This window comes from Babylonia areolata, chromosome 8, assembly GCF_041734735.1.
Source record: "Babylonia areolata isolate BAREFJ2019XMU chromosome 8, ASM4173473v1, whole genome shotgun sequence".
Classification (NCBI taxonomy): domain Eukaryota; kingdom Metazoa; phylum Mollusca; class Gastropoda; order Neogastropoda; family Buccinidae; genus Babylonia; species Babylonia areolata.
Window position 1 is genome coordinate 1721700 of NC_134883.1, and position 24170 is coordinate 1745869.

Consider the following 24170-nt stretch of genomic DNA (forward strand, 5'->3'; position numbering starts at 1 on the left):
GGATCACGGTCATCATTGTCTGGAAGCAGCTTCAGTGGTGGTGGAAGCAAGTCTAATTCTCTGGAACGACAGAGCCACACTGGTTCTGATGGTGGCATTTCAAGTATGTCTGGAAGCGGGACTGATGACAGCGGTCATTCAAGCATGTCCAGTCCATTGAATCTGCCCATGGAGCAGCTGCAGTCATTCAACGCTATGTACAGGGCAGGACAATACCAAAGTACACCCAACCCTTATCAACTGAATGTTCAAGGCCCACCAAAAAATCTCAGTAAACATCAAATGCATCATCACACACCAACACAAAGCAGGCATAATATTTCCAGATCCAGCAGAAGTTTGTCCACTACCACTGCACCTGAGCAGTTCTTTGATGGGGCAGGACTTGATATCAGTTTTGGTAGTGATGAAGTCTTCAGGTCAGATCATTCCCCCGACAGAAGTAGTTGTAGGAAGCAGTCTTCTCCCAGCAGTCGACGAGATTCCCCCAGTAGTCAACGACGAGATTCCCCCAGTAGTCGACGAGATTCTCCCAGTAGTCGACGAGATTCCCCCAGCAGTCGACGACGAGATACTAAAAGCCGATATGTTAACCTTTGTTATCCAATACTGGACAAGGGGAGTTTGTATGCAGAGGCAAGTGAGACCAACAGTGTTCCAGAGCCCCGCTCTGTGGATCATGGAGAAGAGATGAACCCTCAGGCCCTTCATGCGTATGAATCCGATCCATCCCAGGAGGACTACAGAAACAAGATAATATTTGAGCTGCAGTGGCAGGTGTCAGAGCTGCACGAAAGATGTGCACAGCTACAGAAAGAGGCAGACCTGGCCAGAGACAGGCTTGGGTCAAGCATGCACAGTGTGACGACGTTCTGGAGTCCAGAGCTGAAGAAAGAACGCTCACTGAGGAAAGATGAAGCTTCAAGATGCAACAGACTGTATGAGCAACTCGTGGTCAGACAGGCAGAGTTGAAGGTGGGGCCATACAACATCAGTAACATTAGTTATAACGGTGAAAATGGAGTGTGTGTGGGTTGTTGTTGTTTTTGTGTGTGTTTGTGTGTGTTTATGAACATGTCAGTTTTTGGTCTATACTGTAGTTATAGCAAGTCTTGTACATGTATTAATAATATCCAAGTGACCATGAAACAAAGTCCTTATGCAGCTTGCAGAATACATGTAAAACAATCCTGAATCCATTCCATGGTCCCAAAAAAGAATTGTACATCTGAACTTCCTGTTGAAAATCACTTTGAAGATGAGTGAACAGAAACCAAAGTGAACTGCACAGCTATGTGGAGAGTAACCAAATTTTTGTTATTCATATTTTGTTTAGATTATGTATGTTCACAGTATACAACTACAAGCACACACCCAGTTGTGTCAACACCAATCTATCATGCATAACCACACACACACAGTGACACACACACACACACACACACACACACACACACACACACAGAGTCACATTCACAGAGTGTTTTTACATGACAATCCATTTTTTTTATTTTTTCAGCTGTTGTATCAGTTATTTGTTCGTAATAGCTTGAGAATGTTGTTAGCATAACAATTTAAACTTAGAGCTTTAAAACATACACCATTCACTCAACTGCTGTCTTCCAAAACAACTTGGTACAGCAAAGAACTATTTATGTTTTAACAACAGTTTATATAAATTGATATTTTCATTGAAACAAAACCTTAAACAAGATCACAGTTCAAGATGTGATTTTGTGAACTTAATAATTTAACAGTTTCAGCAAAATGATTTAAAACTGATAATTAAAAGAGTGTAATTATACGAATTGCTGTGTTTTGTTAATTGAATATAATGTTAAATGAATTTGATTTTTATCTACTCGTGAGTTGTGGATTTTTTTTTCCAAGATCACCCATTGTACTTGTGTACATTTCATGATTTTGCTTAGAAAAACAAAACAAACAAACAAACTCAAACTCTGAAGCAGACATTTATGCATACAAGATACAAGAATACTTTAGATAAAGATTGAAGGTCCCACTGGTTTTTGTAGCCATCAGGGCAGTAACTTCATGTGACCTCTTTGTCTAGGGCATTGCATAGGAAGGCAGGGCCCAGCCCTTTCTGTCCACCGTTGAGCCTTCCCCTACCACTGCCAAAATCATGTACTTGTTCACTCCTGGCTGGAGTAAGGAAAGTCAGAGTGTCTTTCCCTAGGACACAACATAATGCTAAAATAGATCCTGGAAGTGGAACCCTTACCATTGGTGAACACTGGATCAGAAGTCTGACATATAACTGATGCTGCCCTGGCGCCTCTGTACTTCATTATCTCATTCTATACTTTATTATCTCATAAAAATATATTTTGCAAACACACACACACACACACACACACACACACACACACACAAACACACACAAATCCACAAATGGTGCTACCATTTAAAATTTAAACGTTTAAACTTAAATAATTACTGGTAATGGGCATTACGTTTCTGTCAAAACTTCCCAAAGTGCATTCCTTTTTTCCATTTCTTCAGCAGCACCACGAAGTGCTGAAAAGCACAGAAAAGGACGGCGCCTGCAGACACCCCGCCAGAGATGCAGACAGTGCTGGCGGCGACGTGAGGAACCTTGTGGAGGAGAAACGAGCTCAGGAGAAGGAGCGAGGCATGCTGCAACAAAGGTCAGATGAGCTGGAGAAACACCTGGAGATGCAGAACCAGACGCTGAGTGCCCGGGATGCCAGCATCAAGACCCTGCTGGACATGTTGCAGGTAAGGGTGTGAGCTTTTGGGGTTTTTAAATAAAAATTATTAAAAATGAAATAATTTTATTCATTTTTTTAGATACAGACATAAGGAAAAAAAGCATACAAATAAAGACACACACATGCACACACACACACACACACACATGCACGCACACACACATACACATGTACACAAATACATACATTAAAAAAAAAAAGGACATATTTTGTTAGTACAGCATTGATGTGATAATGGTCTGACAGGCACAATAGCCGAGTGGTTAAAGCGTTGGACTTTCAGTCTGAGGGTCTCAGGTTTGAATCTTGCTAACAGAGCCTTGTGGGTAAAGGATGGAGATTTTTCCAATCTCCCAGGTCAACAGATGTGTATATCTGATAGTGCCTGAAACCCCTTTGTGTGAATATGCATTCAGAAGATCAAATACATATGTTAAAGGTCCTGTAATCTGTGTCAGCATTTGCTGGGTTATGGAAGCAAGAACATATCCAGCATGCACACCCAGAAAAACAGAGTATGGCTGCTACATGGCAGGGTAAATTAAAAAAAAAAAAAAAAAAGGTCATACACGTAAAATGTTAAATATATGTGTGAGAGTGTATGTGTCTGTGCCTGAAGTCTGATTGAATGACACAGGAAACAAATGATGAGCACCTGATGGCAGCTGTCAGTTGGCTTTACCCAAGTAGGCAGCCCGTTGTGCAAATGACCCTGAGTTTGTAAAGCGCTAAGAGTTGGTCTCCAACCGAGGATAGGTGCTATATGAGTATCCATATCAAACATGTTGACAGGACAAGAGAGAGGATGACAGTGGGGGTGAGCAGTCAGAGCAGGAGGTGCTTCAGGTCCAGGCTGCCATCAATGCCAACAGGATATGGGAACTGGAGGCCACTCTGCAGGCCAAAGACACCCACCTGAAGCGACTGAAAGAAGTCAGTCATATTTCTTGTAGTTTTTTTTTTCTATGGTTATATGTATTTATATGCACATACATAGGCATATCCACTCACACACATCTCTACACATGTGCATCTGTGAGTGTGTGTATGTGTGTGTGTGTGAGTGTGTGTGTGTGTGGACTGAATGGAAATTGGATCCCAAGCTTGTGTTTCCATACCATGCTTGTGAATGCACATCTCACAGTCATACACATACACGTACACACAAAAATATATTCACGCATATATCCATGATTACACCACAGATGCATGCGTGCGCGCACAGACGCAGACACACACACACACACATGCACGCACACACACAAATGCACACACTCACACACACACATGCAGCTGAGCAACTACACATGCATACACACATATTTTCTGTCTGTTGTGGCACAAAGACATACACAGGTTCTCACACATTCACTACAGAAGTGCACACATGTTTGTTATTGCTTTCATAGGGCCTTCATCATCAGATAAAAATAGACAATATATTTTGTTTAAAATGGGAAATTGTGCCTGCTTTTTTTCCTTTAGAACTAGGTTTACAAAATGTTTACTGAATCAACACCATAGGTACCCCTGTATCCCTACACTGACTTTCATTGTTGGTTAGTCTGATGCCTTCCTGTTGCTGCCTTCCACTCCATGGGGCTTTAGGAAATGAAATGGTACATGATTATGGGTTGGTGCCAGTGACATGTCCTGCTCTGTCTCTGACATGTTGTGTCTGTGTCCTGGTGCAGCTGAAAGACAGTCACGCCTCTCAGTCACAGGCTCTGGATCACCGTCAGTCCACAGCAGCCAGCCATCCATTGAGCGCCATGGTGGAAGCAAAGGTAATTGGTTACAACAGATTGTCTTTTTTCTTTTTTTGTTTTTACTTAGCTTACAGCCCAGCGGATCACACAGAGCCATAGCAGGGCTGAATTATAACAGCTGAAATAGAATAATGATGGTGACACCACCATGACAACACCATGACCAGTTTGAAGCTGGTAGTGTCAGCTGATGAAGGAAAAGAAGAAAGAGAGAAGAAGAAACTGGAGTGCTACTATCATTACAGCTACTTTGACTACTGCTGCTCCCTTTGCCGCCACTGCTTCTGCTGTGACTGTTCAGGTTGAATGAAGATGATGCAGGCTGTTTCAATACTTACATGCACTTGCATACAAACTCAGCATTGCACCCACATTATTCTGCAACACATTGCACTTTACAATAATTCAGTTTGGATTCTCCACAATAATTCGATTTGGATTCTCTCCCCCTCCCTTTCTCTTCCCCCACATAATTATCCTTCTTGCTTGAAAAGGAAGTTGTTGGGGGGGCGAAGGAGGGGGGGTGGGGGTGGAGGGGTTAGTAGTATAGAATGGATGGCCATGAATACTAGTGTGCCCAGGAAAAAAACACAAAAAAGTCTCCCCCTCCCTTCCCCCAACTCCATACCCCAGCGAGAATGCCTGTCTTTCCTCAGACATCAGTTTAACCAAACCATCATCTTTAGATTTTTAATTTTTCCCCTTTCGGTTTGATGGTAGACCAGATAAATATAAATTTGGGCACTCCCCCCCACACCTTCACTCCACCCCCCACCCCCCATCCCCCAGTTGTTAGAATATTGTTTCATAATCCTTCTGCAGCACACTCATCAGGCAGGAAGAGCACACTTGGATTGCTGAGTCATACGATTCCTGTGTGATATTCAGGATTCACAGATCTTGTCCTTGGAGAAAGAGGTGGCTGTCCTGGAGGAGAAACTGCTGAGGTCTCAGGAGGATGTGATCCTGGGCAGTTATCGTGAGCTCTGCACTGAAGACAGTGTCGGCATGAAGGGAAAGCATCTTCATCATGAGGTGTGTTGGCATTGTGGGTTGTTGATTTGTGTGCGCACTGAGCCTGAGTATTGACCCTGTTTTAGTCCCTCCGTGTGTGTGTGTGTGTGTGTGTGTGTGTGTGTTAATTTAAACACATTAAGCATAATGGAAAGAAAAGAAACATGTGCTGTGTACAGATCCAGAAAGTGAGAGAGGAGCTGAGCCGGAGGGAGAGGAAGCTGTCCAGCTCGCAGCGCCATGCAGAGAGCCTACAGTGCCAGCAGCAGGAGTCCCTGCACCACCTGGCCGCCTTGAAGGAACAGCTGGCCGACCGCGAACAGCAGGCAGCCACCCTGCAGACTGCGGTACACAGATTACAGTTATACCTGTGTTTTAAAAAAAACGTTTTTTGTTATGGATGGTTGTTGTTGGTGGGTTTTGTGTGTGTATGTGTGCGTGTGTGATACCAAGGTGGAAAGAGTGATTTTTGTGTTAAATAAACACCTTTGTTGTGGATGCTGGTTTTGTGTTTTATTGTATTACTCTTTTGTCACATTAGATTTGTGTGTGTGAAATTCAGGCTGCTTGTCACAATAGATTTGTTTGTTTGAAATTCAGGCTGCTCTCACCAGGGAGAGCATGTTGCAAAACAGTGCAGCACCATCCTTTTTTCTTTTCTTTTTTTTTCACAACATTTGTGGATGCCTTCTTTGTGCTATTTATGTTTTGCTCAGTGTAACTGTAGAGTTCTTTACATTTTTGCAATATCTGCTTGAAGTGGAAAACTTGCAAATATATATAGATTTTTTTTTCATTTTGTGGAGGTAAGCTATGATCTGCTTTCTTAATTAAAATTATTCAGCACAAGGCTACACTTATTACATCATTTTTTTTATTCCCATAACAATGGTCAGCTAGATAAAAAGCCTTGAGTGAAGAGCGGATTTCCAGCTGATTTTGAAGTGGGTGCTGTAGAAGACGCAGAGAGCTAACTCTGTCAGACAAGCACAGGCCATGCCATGTTCTTTTGGTGATTTGCCTTTCACAGATCAACTATTTCAGTGCAGAGCTACTGCATATCAGCATAACCTTTTGGATTATATGGACATTGTTCAGTTAACCTGCTCATCACCATGCCCCTGCAATCTTTCTGTAACAGCCATTGATGACGCCTACAGTAGTTAACAAGATACAAGAATATTATCTGTAGAAGATACATTGTTGACAGGTTTGCTGTTTAAAAGCTGACATAAAAAACAAATACACTTACTTGACACAAATTGTAGACCACACATGAACAAGAAAGCACTTCATGATATTGAAATATGCTAACAGTTGAGAGTCAGAACTGAAGTGAGGTATGTATGAGCAGCTCAATAGTACTTAGTTCAGTAAATAGACTTAGTGTAGAAACCCCAAACGTTTTGTTGTTATACATGTAACATTGTGGTTCGTCCGTCGGGATCGACGAGGACCATCTAGTCATCCTGGGGGTGGGTGGGTTGGGCAGATGACTGGTCAGGCCAATCCGCGCCTGGAAGGTTCTGACGCAGTGTGGACAGGGGATGGTGGCAGCTGTTGGGGACTTGCTGGCACTGCTTTTCCTGGCCTGTCTGCGTTGCTCTGCTGCAGCGATTCTGTTGGTTTCACAGGATTTGGTGCCTTTGTGGACAGCTGAACGCCACTTTGGTCTGTCCATTGCATTCAGCTCCCATGTGTCGTGGCTGATGTTGAAGGCCTTCAGAGAAGCTTTCAGAGTGTCTTTGAAGCGCTTCTTTTGGCCTCCATGGGAGCGCTTGCCATGTTGGAGTTCGCCGTACAGCAGTTTCTTGGGGAGCCGGTGGTCTGGCATGCGATCTACATGGCCTGCCCAGCGCAGCTGGGCCTGCATCAAGATGGTGTAGATGCTGGGCTAGTTTGCACGAGTGAGCACTTCTGTGTCAGGGATCTTCTCTTGCCACTTTATGCCGAGAAGTTTTCTGAGGCTGGTGGTGTGGAAGTGGTTCAGCTTTTTGGCGTGGCATTTGTAGACCATGATTCACATCCATAGAGCAGTGTGATGAGAACTATATCTTGTATACTTTGAGCTTCGTCTCCAGGGTGATGCCTCTCCTGTTCCAAACGTTCTTATGGAGTCTGCCGAAGGCAGCTCTGGCTTTGGCGAGTCTGGCATTCACCTCGTCGTCAATGACAACTGTGCGAGAGAGTGTACTGCCCAGGTATGTGAACTTGTCCACCGCGTTCAGTCGTTGCCCATTGATGAAGATGTTTGGTTCAACGTAAGGCTTTCCTGGAGCTGGCTGGTGCATCACCTCAGTCTTCTTTGTGCTGATTGTGAGGCCAATGTTGTCACAGGCAGCAGAGAACTTGTCGACGCTGTGTTGCATGTCAGCTTCGGAGGCAGCGTTGAGAGCGCAGTCATCAGCAAACAGTAAGTCGTTGACGGTGTCTGTCCTCACCTTGGGTTTTGCTTGAAGCCTCCTGAGGTTAAAGAGTGAGCCATCTGTGTGGTACTTGATGCCAATGCCTACGTCAGCGTCTCTGAAGGCATCTGTCAGCATGGCTGAAAACATGAGACTAAACAGGGTGGGGCAAGAACACACCCTTGCTTGACTCGGTTGGAGACAGGGAATGGTTCTGAAGTCTCTCCGTTGCCTTGGACTCGGGCCAGCATCCCATTGTGTAGTTGCCGTATGATGGTGATGAACTTTCTGGGACATCCGTACTTCGCCATGATTCTCCAAAGGCCATCTCTGCTAACAGTAGCGAAGGCCTTGGTCAGATCGACATAGGTGGAGTGAAGGTCGGCGTTCTGTTCCTGACACTTATACATGTAACATTAAGGCCTGATCAGTGCCCTGGTTTCATGCAAAGATCAGGCAGCTGCTTTTTATTATTATTATTATTATTATTAGTTTTTTTGTGTTTTTTTTGGGGGGGGTTTCTTTCTTTTTTTTACAGCAGATGTTGTGTAGCGGAAAGAATGAATCAGTCCATATGCCTTGACACCGTGACACTGAAACTGAAACTAACATCCAAGCTGTGGCATCGTCAGGTGGCAGGCCTGCAGGAGCGGATCAAGAACAAGGACGGAACCATAGAACGCAAGCGCAAGGAGAACCAGGCCCTCATCTCAGACAAGCAGAGTTTGGAGGCTGAGCTGGCGGAGTTAAAGGACCAGCTGGACTCCAGGGAGCACAACATCAACGTGCTGAAGAGGAAGGTGGGTGTTACTTGGAGTCTTCTGTGTTTGTCTGTGGGCTGCCTCTCCCACGTTCACTCACCTGCACTTGTGGGCTTTGACGTGTATTAACTCTCAGTATGGCCAGTCCTCTCTTCTCCTCTACACAGACCCCTCGGATGTCCAGTGGGTGTCTGAATGACCCAACCTTTAGCTTCCGTCGTCAGAATTGTGGTATTCTTTGTCAACATTCACCTCTTCAGTATAAGAGCCTTCCGCTTGCAATATTTTGATGGTGGTAATTGGGGTGAAACGCTGTTAACGTCGTCTTTTTTGCCGTTCGTATGGAGAGAGTGAATGTTTTTACTCCTTGCCATTTAGGCAGTCCTGCTCTGTTTTCAAGGAGGGGGGAGGGGATGGAGGGGAGGGGGGGGGCTTCTTTGTCCAAGTACAGGTTTTTGTTCAAGTCTGTTCTCCTTCTTCGTTATCACTATTACTCTGTAAAGAGTTACTGAAGTACTGCACGAATGAACTGTTAACCAGATTCCTTCATTTCTGTCGATTAGTGTTTAAAAGCCTGGTCTCTCGTCTGCCCCTGGCATAGCAGTGAAGGTTCTGCACTCACACTGCCATCACAGTAGAAATTATCTGTACACTTTTTTACCTCCCTGATAAAAACAAACAAACAACAAAAAAAACAAGAAGAAAAATGTGTGGCCCATATTTTGAAACACTAAAGTACGAAAACATAATTTAATTACACATACCTAACCGTGACCCACTAGTGCAGACTCCAGCAGGGGTCTGATTCCTGTTCTGTGCAAACTACTACCCACCTATGTGGAGAAAACGAAAGTAGCTCCGGCCGATAACATCCAGAAGTAGGTTACCTCCCCTTTGCATCCCTGACTAGCACCCTCTTTTTCCAGCAGCCATCTTGACTCCTGCTGCCATATCCTGGTTTTCTGGTAAGGTTTTTTGTTATTGTTTCTTTTTTTTGCTTTTGTTTGTTCAGGAAAACTTTGAATAAATACAGTGTAAATTCATTTAATATGTATATACCTTTGTCATTGTTGAACACTGATGGCAGTGTCACAGACAGCAGATATATTTTCAGAAAAAGCTTTTTCCACAAGAATGTCAAGAATGAAAAACTTGAGTGCAGCTTTTGTCTAATTCTGTTTTGCAGTCTTTTGAAATGCAAATAATGGGGAATTAATCATAAAATCTACTGTTTCTCCCAGTACATGTATGTTATCATTATTATGTGAGCATTATTTCAACTAGCCTTGCAGGAGGTGAGTACTTTTCTTGTATAATTGCTTATTGGTTTCTTGTCAGGTCCTGCTTTTATTAAAAGCAGGTGTGGTGTAGCTTTTATGGATCAATCTTCACACTTTGACACCTCCCTGAAACTGAAACTGGTAGAGTAATGTGTTGAATGCAGTGAGGAGCTTCATGTGTTTTACAAGCAGAATTGTCAGTTTTGTTTTTATTTGATTTTATTTTTTTTTTATTTTTTTTTTTTACATTTATGTTCTTATTTCAGTCATTTACCGTCTGCTTGTCCTTTCCCTTCATACTATTTTATTTTTAATGTATGTATTTTTTGTATGTCTTAATATTTTGTGTCGTTTGTATGTTGATTTTTTACACTAACGTAGGATAGGCTCATAAGGCCTGTTCAGCACATTGAGTTTATGCAAAATTCAAACACCTGCTGTCTTTTTATTATTAAAAAAATAAAATAAAATAAAAAATAAATAAAAAAGAATTACAGCAGATGTAGTGTAGCATCTATGTATAGGTATGCACGGTTCAATACCTTCTTGAAACTGAAACAACTGAAACTGTTGAGGGTAATGTGCGTTTTTTACAGGCGGAGATGTATGATGATGTTCTCAAAGAAAAAGACGAGCAGCTGTACCGAGCCAGGTCTCGTCAAGCGTGTGTTCCCACCATAGACAGCCCAGTGTTCAGTCCCGAAGATGCCATTGCTGAGAGAGATCGTCAGATTGAAAGGTGAGAATTTCATCGTTGGCTGATTTGAAGGAAAAATTACAACAATGAAAAATTTGAGACATGGAGTAAAAAGGACAGTTGGCTTGATGGCATTTTGTTTTCAGTGTCAAATTCAGATTTAGATTCTTTAGTTGCTACTCAGTTAAGAAAGAAATTGGTTCTGGTTTTGCATCTGATCCATACAATATTCACATGGAGGGTCAAAATCAACTGATAAAATGAAAAGTATGTAGATGATCATTATGCTAATAATAGTAGTGATGATAAAGATAACATGAACAACAGCAGCAATAATTATAGTAGTAATAATGAAAATGACAAGGACAATAAGAACAAAAAGAACAAGAAGAGCAATAACAATAATGAAAATAAAAATGATGATAATGATAGATACTTACATCCAGAAAACCGCTCCTGGAGCTTCAGAAAACACATGATGTCATACATAATAACTGCTCTTGGTGCTTCAGAAAACACATGATGTCATACATAATAACTGCTCTTGGTGCTTCAGAAAACACATGATGTCATACATAATAACTGCTCTTGGTGCTTTAAAAAACATAATGCTATAGATAACACATTACATCAGTGTTACATATACATACATTATGATGCTGATGTAAGACAGCATGTAAGACATTGTTACATGGATAAACAGGAACAGTCATGGCTACACATGGAGCACGCATGGTTATATGCACAGTCAGTACTGTAGATGATAGTTCATAACACATAATGTAAGAACAAAGGAGAAGAGAGGAAGAGAGAGAGAGGCAGGCAGACAGGATGACTATGAATTGAGTGTTTTCATCTGAGGGGCAGAAGCTAGTTTTGAAATGGGCAATTTTATGTTTTGGGCACCAATACGGTGGGATCAACGACTGAGTTATTAAAGAAGTAGACTTTCAGTCTTAGGGTTCCAGGTTCAAATCCCAATCACAGCGCCTGGGGTAAAGGGTGCAGATCTATTGGATCTCCCAGGTCAACATGTGTGCAGACCTGCTGGTGCCTGAACCACCTTCATGTGTTTTGCATGCAGAAGATCAAATATGCGTGTTAAAAATCCAGTAATCCATGTTAGCATTTGTTGGGTTATAGAATCGAGGACATACCCAGCATGCACCCCCCTGATAAATGGAGTATGGCTGCCTCCATGGCAGTGGTAAGAACGGTCATACATATAAAACAGCCCGCTGGCTTTGTAGTCAGAGATGTATCCCTAGGCCTCAGTGAAACCCCCTTGATAAATGGAGTATGGCTGCCTGCATGGCGGGGGGTAAAAACAGTCATACACATAAAAGCCCACTCGCTTTGCTGTCAGACACCTAATATCTGTAGGTCAGCACTCCAGTTGGCAGTGAGGATGAAGGGGGGTGGACTGTGTGCAGACTGCGCCAGCTGCAGAGCCAGTCAGACAGGGACCACCAGGAGGAGTTGGAGCTGTACATCATGACCAGCCAGGACCTCAAGACGCAGATGGCTGCCATGCGCTTTGAGCTGACTGCTAAACAGGTGAGGGACATGATCAGCAAGGCTTCCAGGAAAGCCTTTGCCAATCTGGATCTGACAAGTGTCAGATTTATAACTTGTGGAGATCTCCACACATAAATGCACATCCTAATTGCTTCATCCCTTGTTTAAAGTCATATCGGACAGGAGAGACCTCAGAAGTTTAGTCTCTGAAAACTGTGTTTTACCCTTTTGCATTTTGAACATTTCTGCTGAGACTGACTGACCATTAATGACTGGCTGCGTCCAGTATGAACAATGTACCCAGATACCCAAGAAAATTGAAGGAAACAGAAAGCAAGTCATTTCAACACTAGGAGCAGATTTCATCATGAAGAGGATGTCAGGTGATGAAAATGAAAAACATATCATTTTTTCATGAATAAAACAATGCGCCTGACAAGGAGGCAAGTGTCTAAGGGTTTGAGTCTCATATCTGCATTGGGACTTTTACTTTCCCCCTCCACTAGACCTTGACTGGTGGTCTGGGGTGCTAGTGATTCAGAGGAGATAGAAAACCAAGGTCCTATGTGCCACATGCACTCAATGCACATAAAAGAACCAACAGCATTTTAAGGGTTGTACCTGGCAAAATTCTGTTAAAATAAATCCACTTTGACAGTATAACAAACACTTGCAGACGAGGACCAAATAAAGGAAGGAAAAAATTGGTGGCACTGTGCTGTTTAGAGCAGCTCAAAACTCACACATCAGACATGCTGTGACAAAGAGTAAAACAATATAATGCACTGCAATATGATATTATACAATACACTGCAATACAGTATGTCTTTATTCATCCATTTGGAAATTGATCATATATGAGAGCAGCTCAAAATTCACACAAAAGAAGTATGTTGTGACAAAAAGTGATACAGTATAATGCAGTGCAGTACAGTACGATATGATACAATGCAACTCATCTTTAATCATCCATTTGGAAATTGATGATATACAATACAATACAGTACAATACAATACAATACAATACAATACAATACAATGCACAGTATGTACATTGATTGAACTAGAGCACAGATATGAAACAGAGCGAAAGTACATGTTTTCTGATGGTGTCAGGATGTACTGTGGTGTTGCAGACAGAGCTGAGGGAACTGCGAGAGGAGGCCGGGAAGCTGAGAGGACAGAAGGCTCAGAGGGAAACCAAGATGATGCAGCTGGAACTGGCTGCTCAGGATCGGACACCTCCGCCTGTATGTCTCTCTCTCTCTCTCTCTCTTCTGCTGTGTTGACCTGCATGTGTGTGAATGCATCATATTTACATTGTTTACGTTTTGGGAGAAAATGCCTGCCCATTTCCGGAATGCATACAGTAAACATTACTTGATCTTCTAATGTTGATTAGTGTCCTTCAGTACTAGACTGTATACAATAAACGTTGGTAGATCTTTTGTTTGTTGAATAATGAACTTCACTTCTAGCTTGTATGTCAGTTGAATTTGTGTGACATTGCTTGCAATTTGATTATCATCTAAGAAGCAGTAAAAATGGTTTTAAGACTTGCTTACTACATTCTACACGAATAATCTAATGTTACATTTACCACCACTGATGTGGTTTTTGTTTTTGTTTCTTTAATAACCTTCTTGAACTTTCTTTGATAATCTTTTTAAACTTTCATTTCATTTTACATATCAAACTATAATACTTATAAATATGTTTTTTGTTGTTGTTTTTTTAAGATAACAGTCACAAACACAGTTGGGAATAACAGAAGAAGGGAAAGGAGAACAAATTTGGATATAAAGACAGTGTGTGTGGTTCGTCCGTCGGGATCGACGAGGACCATCTGGTCATCCTGGGGGTGGGTGGGTTGGGCTCTGTGGGTGCGCATATGACTGGTCAGGCTAGTCCGCGCCAGGAAGGTTCTGAGCAGTGTGGACAGGGGATGGTGGCGGCTGTCAGGGACTTGCTGGCACTGCTTTTCCTGGCCTGTCTGCGTTGCTCTGCTGCAGCGATTCTGTTGGCCTCACAGGATTTGGCGCCTTTGTGGACAGTTGAACGCCACTTTGGTCTGTCCATTGCATTCAGCTCCCATGTGTCGTGGCTGATGTTGAAGGCCTTCAGAGACAGTAAACAGACTTTGAAGAACACTATGTGCATGCAAGTCTTCAGTGTATACCATTACACTGCATCATGCAAGTCTTCAATGTATACCATTACACTGCATCATGCAAGTCTTCAGTGTATACCATTACACTGCATCATGCAAGTCTTCAATGTATACCATTACACTGCATCATGCAAGTCTTCAATGTATACCATTACACTGCATCATGCAAGTCTTCAATGTATACCATTACACTGCATCATGCAAGTCTTCAATGTATACCATTACACTGCATCATGCAAGTCTTCAATGTATACCATTACACTGCATCATGCAAGTCTTCAATGTATACCATTACACTGCATCATGCAAGTCTTCAATGTATACCATTACACTGCATCATGCAAGTCTTCAGTGTATACCATTACACTGCATCACTTCTGCTTTCATGGGCTGCAACTCTCGTGTTCACTCAACATGTATGAGTGGCCTTTTACATGTAAGAGCATTTTTACCCTGCTGTGTAGGCAGCCATACTACGTTTTGGGAGGTATATTACATACAGTGCATACATATAACGTACTAATAATCAAATATCTTCTTCTTCTTTGTCCATGGGCTGCAACTCCCACGTTCACTCGTATGTGCACAAGCGGGTTTCTACGTTTATGACCGGTTTTACCCCGCTATGTAGGCAGCCATACTCTGTTTTCGGGTGTGTTCATGCTGGGTATGTTCTTGTTTCCATAACCCACTGAATGCTGGCATGGATTGCAGGATCTTTAATGTGTGTATTTGATCTTCTGCTTGCATAAACACACAAAGGGGGTTCAGGTATAAGCAGGTCTGCACATGATGTTGACCTGGGAGATCAGAAAAATCTCCACCCTTTACCCACCAGATGCTGTTACCGAGATTCAAACCTGTGACCCTCAGATTGAAAGTCCAGTGCTTTAACCACTGGGCTATTAAGCCCATCTAATCAAAATACTGTTTTTTCTCATGCAGCAGGTCAACAGAGAGGATGCGTGCACCCAGACAGATGCTGTGACTCCGGGTCCGGAGATGTGGTCTTCCACGGACGAGTCTCTGAGCGGTGGACTGGAGTGGAGCACTGAGCTCCCGGCACAGGGGCCCAGTCTCCTGGAGGAGCTGCAGAAGAAAGTGTCAGACATGGAGGAGGAGAAGAAGGAGAAAGAGCACCAGATGGAAGACATGCAGGAGTAAGGCGCTTTGGTGTTTGGGACAAGTTAAGGCTGAGAGGTTTCGTTGCCTTGTTATGGCCATCAGGGCAGTGAACTTGTATCAATCATGTCCAGGGCTTGGCACAGAAAGGCTGGGCCCAACCCCCTCATCCAGCCTTGTGACAAGTAGCTTTGTCTGTTTTAGTAGAGTAATGCTGGTAAAACATCATGGTGGAATCGGTTAGGTGTTAGACTTCTGATAAGTGTTCACCAGTGAACAGGGCTTAAGGCTTTGTTTCGGCATGGTGTTATATCCTTGGCAAAGGCACTTTACTCTGATTTTCCTCACTGCTCACCCTGCGCAGGTGTGACTGGTTGGGGAAGGTTATAATGCCAGGAGTGGCTGGTTGGGGAAGGTTATAATGCCAGGTGTGGCTGGTTGGGGAAGGTTATAATGCCAGGTGTGACTGGTTGGGGAAGGTTATAATGCCAGGTGTGACTGGTTGGGGAAGGTTATAATGCCAGGTGTGGCTGGTTGGGGAAGGTTATAATGCCAGGTGTGACTGGTTGGGGAAGGTTATAATGCCAGGTGTGACTGGTTGGGGAAGGTTATAATGCCAGGTGTGACTGGTTGGGGAAGGTTATAATGCCAGGTGTGACTGGTTGGGGAAGGTTATAATGCCACGAGTGGCTGGGCCCTGTCTCTGCCATAGACACAATGGATATGAATTTAAAGCCTCAGAGGTTCTAGAGGCTATTTAACATTTTAACCTGACTACTGATAGTAACAGTATTACTATTAAGTATATTTTCATAAAAGTACATGTGCACTTGAGAACATGCATGCAGCTTCATAAGTACGTGTTTTATAAATCCAGCATGTTTCCATCTAGTTGGAATGTAAGTGGAAGGAGTGAGGGGGCTAAAGAACAAGGAACCTGTATCCTGACTCTACAAATAGCCAAGAAAAGAAAAAAGAAAAAAAATCAACAGATTTATGAGGATATAACAGATGTTTTGTATTTGATCTGCACAGTGGATGAGTTCATACATCATTTTTTATATGAAATGCTGAATGCGTAAAATTGAATACCCTAGAATGGACAAGTGAAATGTTGGTCAGCTTACATTTCCCTGGTGATTTTGTGTCTTCTGTTGAAAACCCAGATGATTCATCCTACATGATTTTCTGATTTTGCTGAATTAGAATGTTGTGTACTTATCCATCAATTCTAGAGAACATCTTGGCAAATTTCTGGGGCCACCTTTCTTGTGCTAAAAATCATTAGCATGTTGAAAATAATTTTGGTTATTTTTGCCTTGTCATCCATGAAATTTCCAGCAGCATTGCTCTCTTGCCATTTGCCCTACACACAGAACAACCACACAGGCTGGTTACGTTGTAACTCCAGCATCAGCAGTCCACACAGGTTGCTGGGAGCCCCACCCACCAATAAAAGGAGACCTGTGCTCTGCTGCTGTCATTCCTGATGGTGTCACGATTCAACATGTACAGGCTACCACCGAGTAATTCCCGGATGATGACAGCAGTTAATTGTAGACCCAGTTAGACTGCCTCCTCCATCTGGAATTGGAGACCACCATGCATGCTTCCAAAGACAGTTCCCATGAATCTGCGGACACGAAGACTTTGGAGAGTTGAGCATGAAGAGAGGAGTCGGGGGTAGGAATGCAACTCCAGGGTCTCCCCCTCCCCCCTTCCTACCATGGCAGTTTACATAGCCTCTGTTTCTTTGTTGTGCTCTTTTAGAATGTGTACCAGCTATTGGTTATTGTGCTGTTGTGTGTGGCAGCATCATCAAGGAATACAGGGAGAAAGTGGGCACCCTGAAACGCAACCAGCAGAAGGAGAAGGAGAAGAACGCTCAGCTGCTGGAGGCCGCTAAGAAGCGAGAGGACTCCTTCACTGATGATGCCTCTCACCTTTCTGTGAGTGTGTTAATAGTCTTGTTGGTATGCCTTTCTCCCTTTCTGTGAGTGTTAATCCTCTTCTGTTAGTATGCCTTGAAACTTCCTGTGAGTGTTCATGTTTTTGTGTCTGTATGCCTCTCACCTTTCTGTGCGTGTTAATCCTCTTGTGTTGGTATGCCTCTCACCTTTCTGTGAGTGTTAATCCTCTTGTGTTGGTATGCCTCTCACCTTTCTGTGCGTGTTAATCCTCTTGTGTTGGTATGCCTCTCACCTTTCTGTGAGTGTTAATCCTCTTGTGTTGGTATGCCTCTCACCTTTCTGTGAGTGTTCATGTTTTTGTGTCTGTATGCCTCTCACCTTTCTGTGAGTGTTAATTCTCTTGTGTTGGTATGCCTCTCACCATTCTGTGAGTGTTAATTCTCTTGTGTTGGTATGCCTGGCATCTTTCTGTGAGTGTTAATTCTCTTGTGTTGGTATGCCTCTCACCTTTCTGTGAGTGTTAATTCTCTTGTGTTGGTATGCCTCTCATCTTTCTGTGAGTGTTAATTCTCTTGTGTTGGTATGCCTCTCACCATTCTGTGAGTGTTCATGTTTTTGTGTCTGTATGCCTCTCACCTTTCTGTGAGTGTTAATTCTCTTGTGTTGGTATGCCTCTCACCATTCTGTGAGTGGACATGTCTTTTGTGTGCATGGATATGTGTACATAAGTGTCTCCATACTTAAATATGTATGTTCCCTCCCCGCAGACGGCCATTGAACAGAAACAGTCGAGGATTGGGGAGCTGGAGGAGGCTTTACGGGAGAGCGTTCGCATCACAGCTCAGCGAGAGATGGACATGATGGAACTGCAGACCCAGATTGAGGCCTCCAAAACAGCTGTGAGTTCTATTTGTATTGATTCAGTCCTAAGACAGAGAGAGAAAGAAGGGAGGGAGAATGCTCAGACAGAATAATCTTCATCTTGACCCATTCAACCGAAGGGAGTTCACAGCATTGGCAGGCTTTAATGCCATATTGATTCGGAAAAAGAACCACAGAGAATATACTGTTTTTCCTCCAGATTTTATGTGGACATATCCAGAAATACCATAGTTCTTTCTTTACAGTTTATACATATGCTGGAATGTGAAAACTGTTTTGAGGAGCCAAATTTTGATGCCAGATTTCAGGCGCAGGACAAAATAAGTTAACAACGTAGTGTATAGCACATGATCAGAATGCTTCTGTCTTCATGTAAGTTGTAACTGTGCATGCATACTAGTATGCATGTATATGTAAGTACTAATGTAATGCAGTGTTGTGATACAAAGTGATGACACAAAATGCCAATCATTGTTCAGGAACTGACTGACACACCTGTGATTGTTCAGGAAATACTGACTGACAGGTCTGCCCACACGTGTGATTGTTCAGGAAACACTGACTGACACACCTGTGATTGTTCAGGAAACGCTGATTGACTGTGATTGTTTCCCTCCTCCTGCAGATGGAGGAGATGCGGCAGGAGGTGGAGGACATGCGGGCCTCGTCCCGTGACTACACCAGCAAGCTGGCCACCCTGTCTCGACAGCTGGACGACAAGGACGCCAAGATCCGACGTCTGGCCGCACACCAACACTGCCACATCCAGGAGCTCTATGAGATCAAGTCAGTGTTGCTGTGTGTGTACGGTAGTTTGGAGCGCTCCACGCTATGACTTACAGGAGAACTATGAGATCAAGTCAGTGTTGCTGTGTGTGTACGGTAGTTTGGAGCGCTCCACACTATGACTTACAGGAGAACTATGAGATCAAGTCAGTGTTGCTGTGTGTGTGTGTACGGTAGTTTGGAGCGCTCCACACTACGACTTACAGGAGCTATATGAGATCAGAACTGCTCTGTGTATGATAGTTCGGAGGGCTCCACACACCAGGCAACACGACGCCACACAGGAGCTGCATGAGATCAAGTGTCGTGTTTGTATTTTGGATAAATGCCCATTCACTTCTGGCATGTATGCCACAAACAATGATGAATATTTTGTGTGTTGTTGTTGCATAATTAGAAATGATGAGAGTTGGTGTAAAATCAAAGTTACCTTAACATGAAGATAAATTGTTAATGCATGATTGATGTTTTTCCCCTCTAAACGCACCTCTCAACAGGTACATTTGTATGGCCATTGTAATTAATTGTGAGAACAATGCGGAACGGGTTTCACATTTTGTATTAGTTACATGAAACGTGTAACATTTTCATGGACCCCCTACAGGGTTTCCTGAAACACACGTCTTGTCTTGTCTTGTCTTGTCTTGTCTTTCTTCCAAATGTTTCAGTCACCAGATCAGTAAGTGTGACCACTGAAACTGATTGTAAGAACAATACCAAATGTGTATCATATTTTGAAATACTTGCATGAAATAAACATTTTCATTTGCCACCTACAAGGTTTCCAGAAATAAACACATCTTGTCTCTAAGTGTATGTCCCAGCAGATCAGTTGGTATGGCCACTGTAATTAATTGTGAGAACATTGCTTGAAGATAATGTGTTTTATTATTTTGTAATGGTTACATGAAATATTCAACATTCCCCCCCACCCCCACCCCCACCCCACAGTGTTCCCTGAAATGAATATGTCTAGTTTTGTCTTGTCTAACTAGCATGGCCATTGTAAACTGATAGCTAGAACAATGCCAAATGTGTTTTCATGATTTGCATTGGCCACTTGAACAATGCAACATGGTCACTGACCACCCACAGGGTTTCCAGAAATAAACACGTCATGCCTTGGGTTGTGTTGTGTTGTGCTGCAGGCAGGAGGCGGTGCAGGCGGCCATAGGGGAGAAGGAAGCGTCCATCGCCGTGCTGGAGATGAGTGGTGCTAAGAAGCCTCGGCAGCTGGAGCAGATACAGTACCTGAAGCTGGAGAAACATCGTCTGGAGGCCACACTGAAGGATGTGGTGAGATGTGTGGCTGATGAACCAGTTTGGGGTTGGTTTTTTTCATTGGTAATTTAAAAAAGAAATTGGGGGTGGTATTAGGGGAGAGAGGCGGGAGACTGGGGTAGGGGATGGCAGGGAATGTGTGATGTGAGTGAATAAGTGGGAATGGAGGGTGCTGGGTTTGCAGAGGAGGGACGATGGTTATTAGTGTGTGGCTGTTTTATTCTTCAGGTTTTCCACAGGTGCTGAAAATTGTAAAAGAAATGCATTTGCAAACAGAAAAATGATAAAATAATATGGGTGGCACTGCACTGTGTCAGTGTGCTTTCCATGGGGAGAGTAGCCCGAATTTTGTACAGTACAATGCAATGCAATACAATGCAGTGGAATACAGTTTTATACAACACAACACAGTACAATAAGATACACTACAACAACACAAAACAGTGCAGCACGACACAACACAACACAGAACAGTGCAGCACAGCACAACACAGTGCAACCCAACCCAATGCAACGCAAAACAACGCATCACAACAGCACAACACAATGCAACACAACACAGCACAGCACAACACACCGCAACCCAACCCAATGCAACGCAGCACAACACAACACAAGACATCACAACACAGCACAGCACAATGCAACACAATGCAAAGCAACCCAACCCAACCCACCACAGCACAGCACAGCACACACCCTGACCCATGTCGCACTGTGCCGCAGACCCAGAGCCTTGCCAAGCTGAGGGAGGGACGGAAGCGTGGAAGCGGAAGCACCAGCGACTGCACCGCCGCCGGAACTGAGGTCAAAGGGGCTGACAAAGCCGGCAAGAAGAACTACAAAGATGGATCAACAACCATTTAAAGCTGCGCTTTACCTTCCCTCAACATGAAGAACAGCAACATTCATGGCAGGGGGGGTGGCGGGGGGGAGTAAAAAGGGCAATGCACGTAAAAGCCACATGATGGTGTGATGAGCTGACAAAGCCGGCAAGAAGAACAACAATGTAAAAGCCACATGATGGTGTGATGAGCTGACAAAGCCGGCAAGAACAACAGTGTAAAAGCCACATGATGGTATGATGAGCTGACAAAGCCGGCAAGAAGAACAACAGAGATGGATCAGCAGTCATTTAAATCTGTGCTTACCTTCACAACCATCTAAATCTGTGCTTATCTTCCCTGAAAATGGAGTGTGGCAACTTAGTTTAATGGCAGGGCAGAGGTAAAAAGAAAAAGGTAATACATACAAAAGCCACATGATAGTGCGATGAGCTGACAAAGCGGGCAAGAAGTACCACAAAGATGGATCAACAACCATTTAAAACTGCGCTTATCTTCCCTGAAAATGGAGTGTGGCAACTTAGTTTAATGGCAGGGCAGAGGTAAAAAGAAAAAGGTAATACATGCAAAAGCCACATGATGGTACAATGAGCTAACAAAGCGGGCAAGAAGTACCACAAAGATGGATCAACAACCATTTAAAACTGCGCTTATCTTCCCTGAAAATGGAGAACAGCAACATACATGGGGGGTGGGGGTGGGGTTAAAAAAAAAAGGCAGTATATGCAAAAGCCACATGATGGTGTGTTGAGTGAATGCAGGAGTTGCAGTCCATGAACATAGAAGAGGAAGAAAGAGCAGCTACACTTCCACCAAAGATGACAAGTTAGTATTAATACAGCTGAACAGGACACTCAGGAACACCAGCACAGGAGCGACATTGGATGAGAGAGAGGAAAATGGAAGTGAATCTTCCATGAAGAGAATTCCGATATCTCCTCCTCCTCTTCTTCTTGCCATATGCAAAGAGATATTTTGTGAACAAGCTTACCACACAATTTGGTACAACAGGGTTTGCATGAGTTTTTGGCCATATCTTGTCAGTTTGATACAAGACCTGCATAATATCTTTACAGCGTGTTATTTGTTTCATTGCATGGATTACTTGCTGCAAGTTTACCATATATCAAGTCCTTAAACAATCAAAATTACCTGTAATAAAAAAAATATAAAAAAAAATCCCTTTTAAGTCTAGATTTAGTTTAAAATGTACACCGCTGATGAGAATTCAAAACAAATAGGGGGCGACCTCCTTGTCCTGTTTATTCATTCATTCATTTTTTTTTTTTTTTTTTTGTTGCTGGTCAGGCTGTGTTTGCATTTGGATCTCAGATCACTTTGACAGTTTTGGAACAAAGGGAAGTATTCAGATGTGACTTTTATACAGAAATTGTTGTGTTTTACCATGTTGTACATGGAGGAAGAACGATGTTGACAGCACAGTTGGAGTTTGGGGGGCAGATGGTGATGTTGGAGAACCTGTTGTGAGACAGGGGAGTTTGGGGATATGGTGATGTTGAAGAACCTGTTGTGAGACAGGGGAGTTTGGGGGGCAGATGGTGATGTTGGAGAACCTGTTGTGAGACAGGGGAGTTTGGGGATATGGTGATGTTGGAGAACCTGTTGTGAGACAGGGGAGTTTGGGGATATGGTGATGTTGGAGAACCTGTTGTGAGACAGGGGAGTTTGGGGATATAGTGATGTTGGAGAACCTGTTGTGAGACAGGGGAGTTTGGGGATATGGTGATGTTGGAGAACCTGTTGTGAGACAGGGGAGTTTGGGGATATAGTGATGTTGGAGAACCTGTTGTGAGACAGGGGAGTTTGGGGATATAGTGATGTTGGAGAACCTGTTGTGAGACAGGGGAGTTTGGGGATATGGTGATGTTGGAGAACCTGTTGTGAGACAGGGGAGTTTGGGGATAGGTGATGTTGGAGAACCTGTTGTGAGACAGGGGAGTTTGGGGGGCAGATGGTGATGTTGGAGAACCTGTTGTGAGGCAGGGGAGTTTGGGGATATGGTGATGTTGGAGAACCTGTTGTGAGACAGGGGAGTTTGGTGATATGGTGATGTTGGAGAACCTGTTGTGAGACAGGGGAGTTTGGGGGGCAGATGGTGATGTTGGAGAACCTGTTGTGAGACAGGGGAGTTTGGGGGGCAGATGGTGATGTTGGAGAACCTGTTGTGAGACAGGGGAGTTTGGGGGGCAGATGGTGATGTTGGAGAACCTGTTGTGAGACAGGGGAGTTTTGGGATATGGTGATGTTGGAGAACCTGTTGTGAGACAGGGGAGTTTGGGGGGCAGATGGTGATGTTGGAGAACCTGTTGTGAGACAGGGGAGTTTGGGGATATGGTGATGTTGGAGAACCTGTTGTGAGACAGGGGAGTTTGGGGATATGGTGATGTTGAAGAAACTGGTGTGAGACAGGGGAGTTTGGGGGGTAGATGGTGATGTTGGAGAACCTGTTGTGAGACAGGGGAGTTTGGGGATATGGTGATGTTGGAGAACCTGTTGTGAGACAGGGGAGTTTTGGGATATGGTGATGTTGAAGAACCTGTTGTGAGACAGGGGAGTTTGGGGGGCAGATGGTGATGTTGGAGAACCTGTTGTGAGACAGGGGAGTTTGGGGATATGGTGATGTTGGAGAACCTGTTGTGAGACAGGGGAGTTTGGGGATATGGTGATGTTGGATAACCTGTTGTGAGACAGGGGAGTTTGGGGGGCAGATGGTGATGTTGGAGAACCTGTTGTGAGACAGGGAAGTTTGGGGATATGGTGATGTTGAAGAACCTGTTGTGAGACAGGGGAGTTTGGGGGGCAGATGGTGATGTTGGAGAACCTGTTGTGAGACAGGGGAGTTTGGGGGCAGATGGTGATGTTGAAGAAACTGTTGTGACACAGGGGAGTTTGGGGGGCAGATGGTGATGTTGGAGAACCTGTTGTGAGACAGGGGAGTTTGGGGGGTAGATGG

The 24170-nt window shown here is 43.7% G+C and overlaps 1 protein-coding gene across 3 annotated transcripts in view; it reads left to right on the plus strand.

The window, feature by feature from the left end:
- LOC143284997 (ERC protein 2-like) overlaps positions 1–22712 on the plus strand; it is a 23382-nt gene extending 670 nt beyond the window's left edge. The window contains exons 1-16 of one of the 3 annotated variants that reach the window (XM_076592162.1): positions 1–975; positions 2527–2763; positions 3549–3689; positions 4451–4543; positions 5414–5560; positions 5719–5886; positions 8577–8744; positions 10582–10724; positions 12116–12239; positions 13337–13450; positions 15316–15530; positions 17306–17441; positions 18170–18301; positions 18910–19070; positions 20219–20366; positions 21078–22712. The exon at positions 1–975 is cut by the window's left edge and continues 670 nt beyond it. In XM_076592162.1, the coding sequence (XP_076448277.1) occupies positions 1–975; positions 2527–2763; positions 3549–3689; positions 4451–4543; positions 5414–5560; positions 5719–5886; positions 8577–8744; positions 10582–10724; positions 12116–12239; positions 13337–13450; positions 15316–15530; positions 17306–17441; positions 18170–18301; positions 18910–19070; positions 20219–20366; positions 21078–21218 (3243 nt within the window). In that variant the 3' untranslated portion in view covers positions 21219–22712. The remainder of the gene's footprint in view (positions 976–2526; positions 2764–3548; positions 3690–4450; positions 4544–5413; positions 5561–5718; positions 5887–8576; positions 8745–10581; positions 10725–12115; positions 12240–13336; positions 13451–15315; positions 15531–17305; positions 17442–18169; positions 18302–18909; positions 19071–20218; positions 20367–21077) is intronic. The other 2 variants (XM_076592163.1, XM_076592164.1) reach the window with 2 other exon arrangements.
- The last annotated feature ends 1458 nt before the right edge of the window (positions 22713–24170 follow it).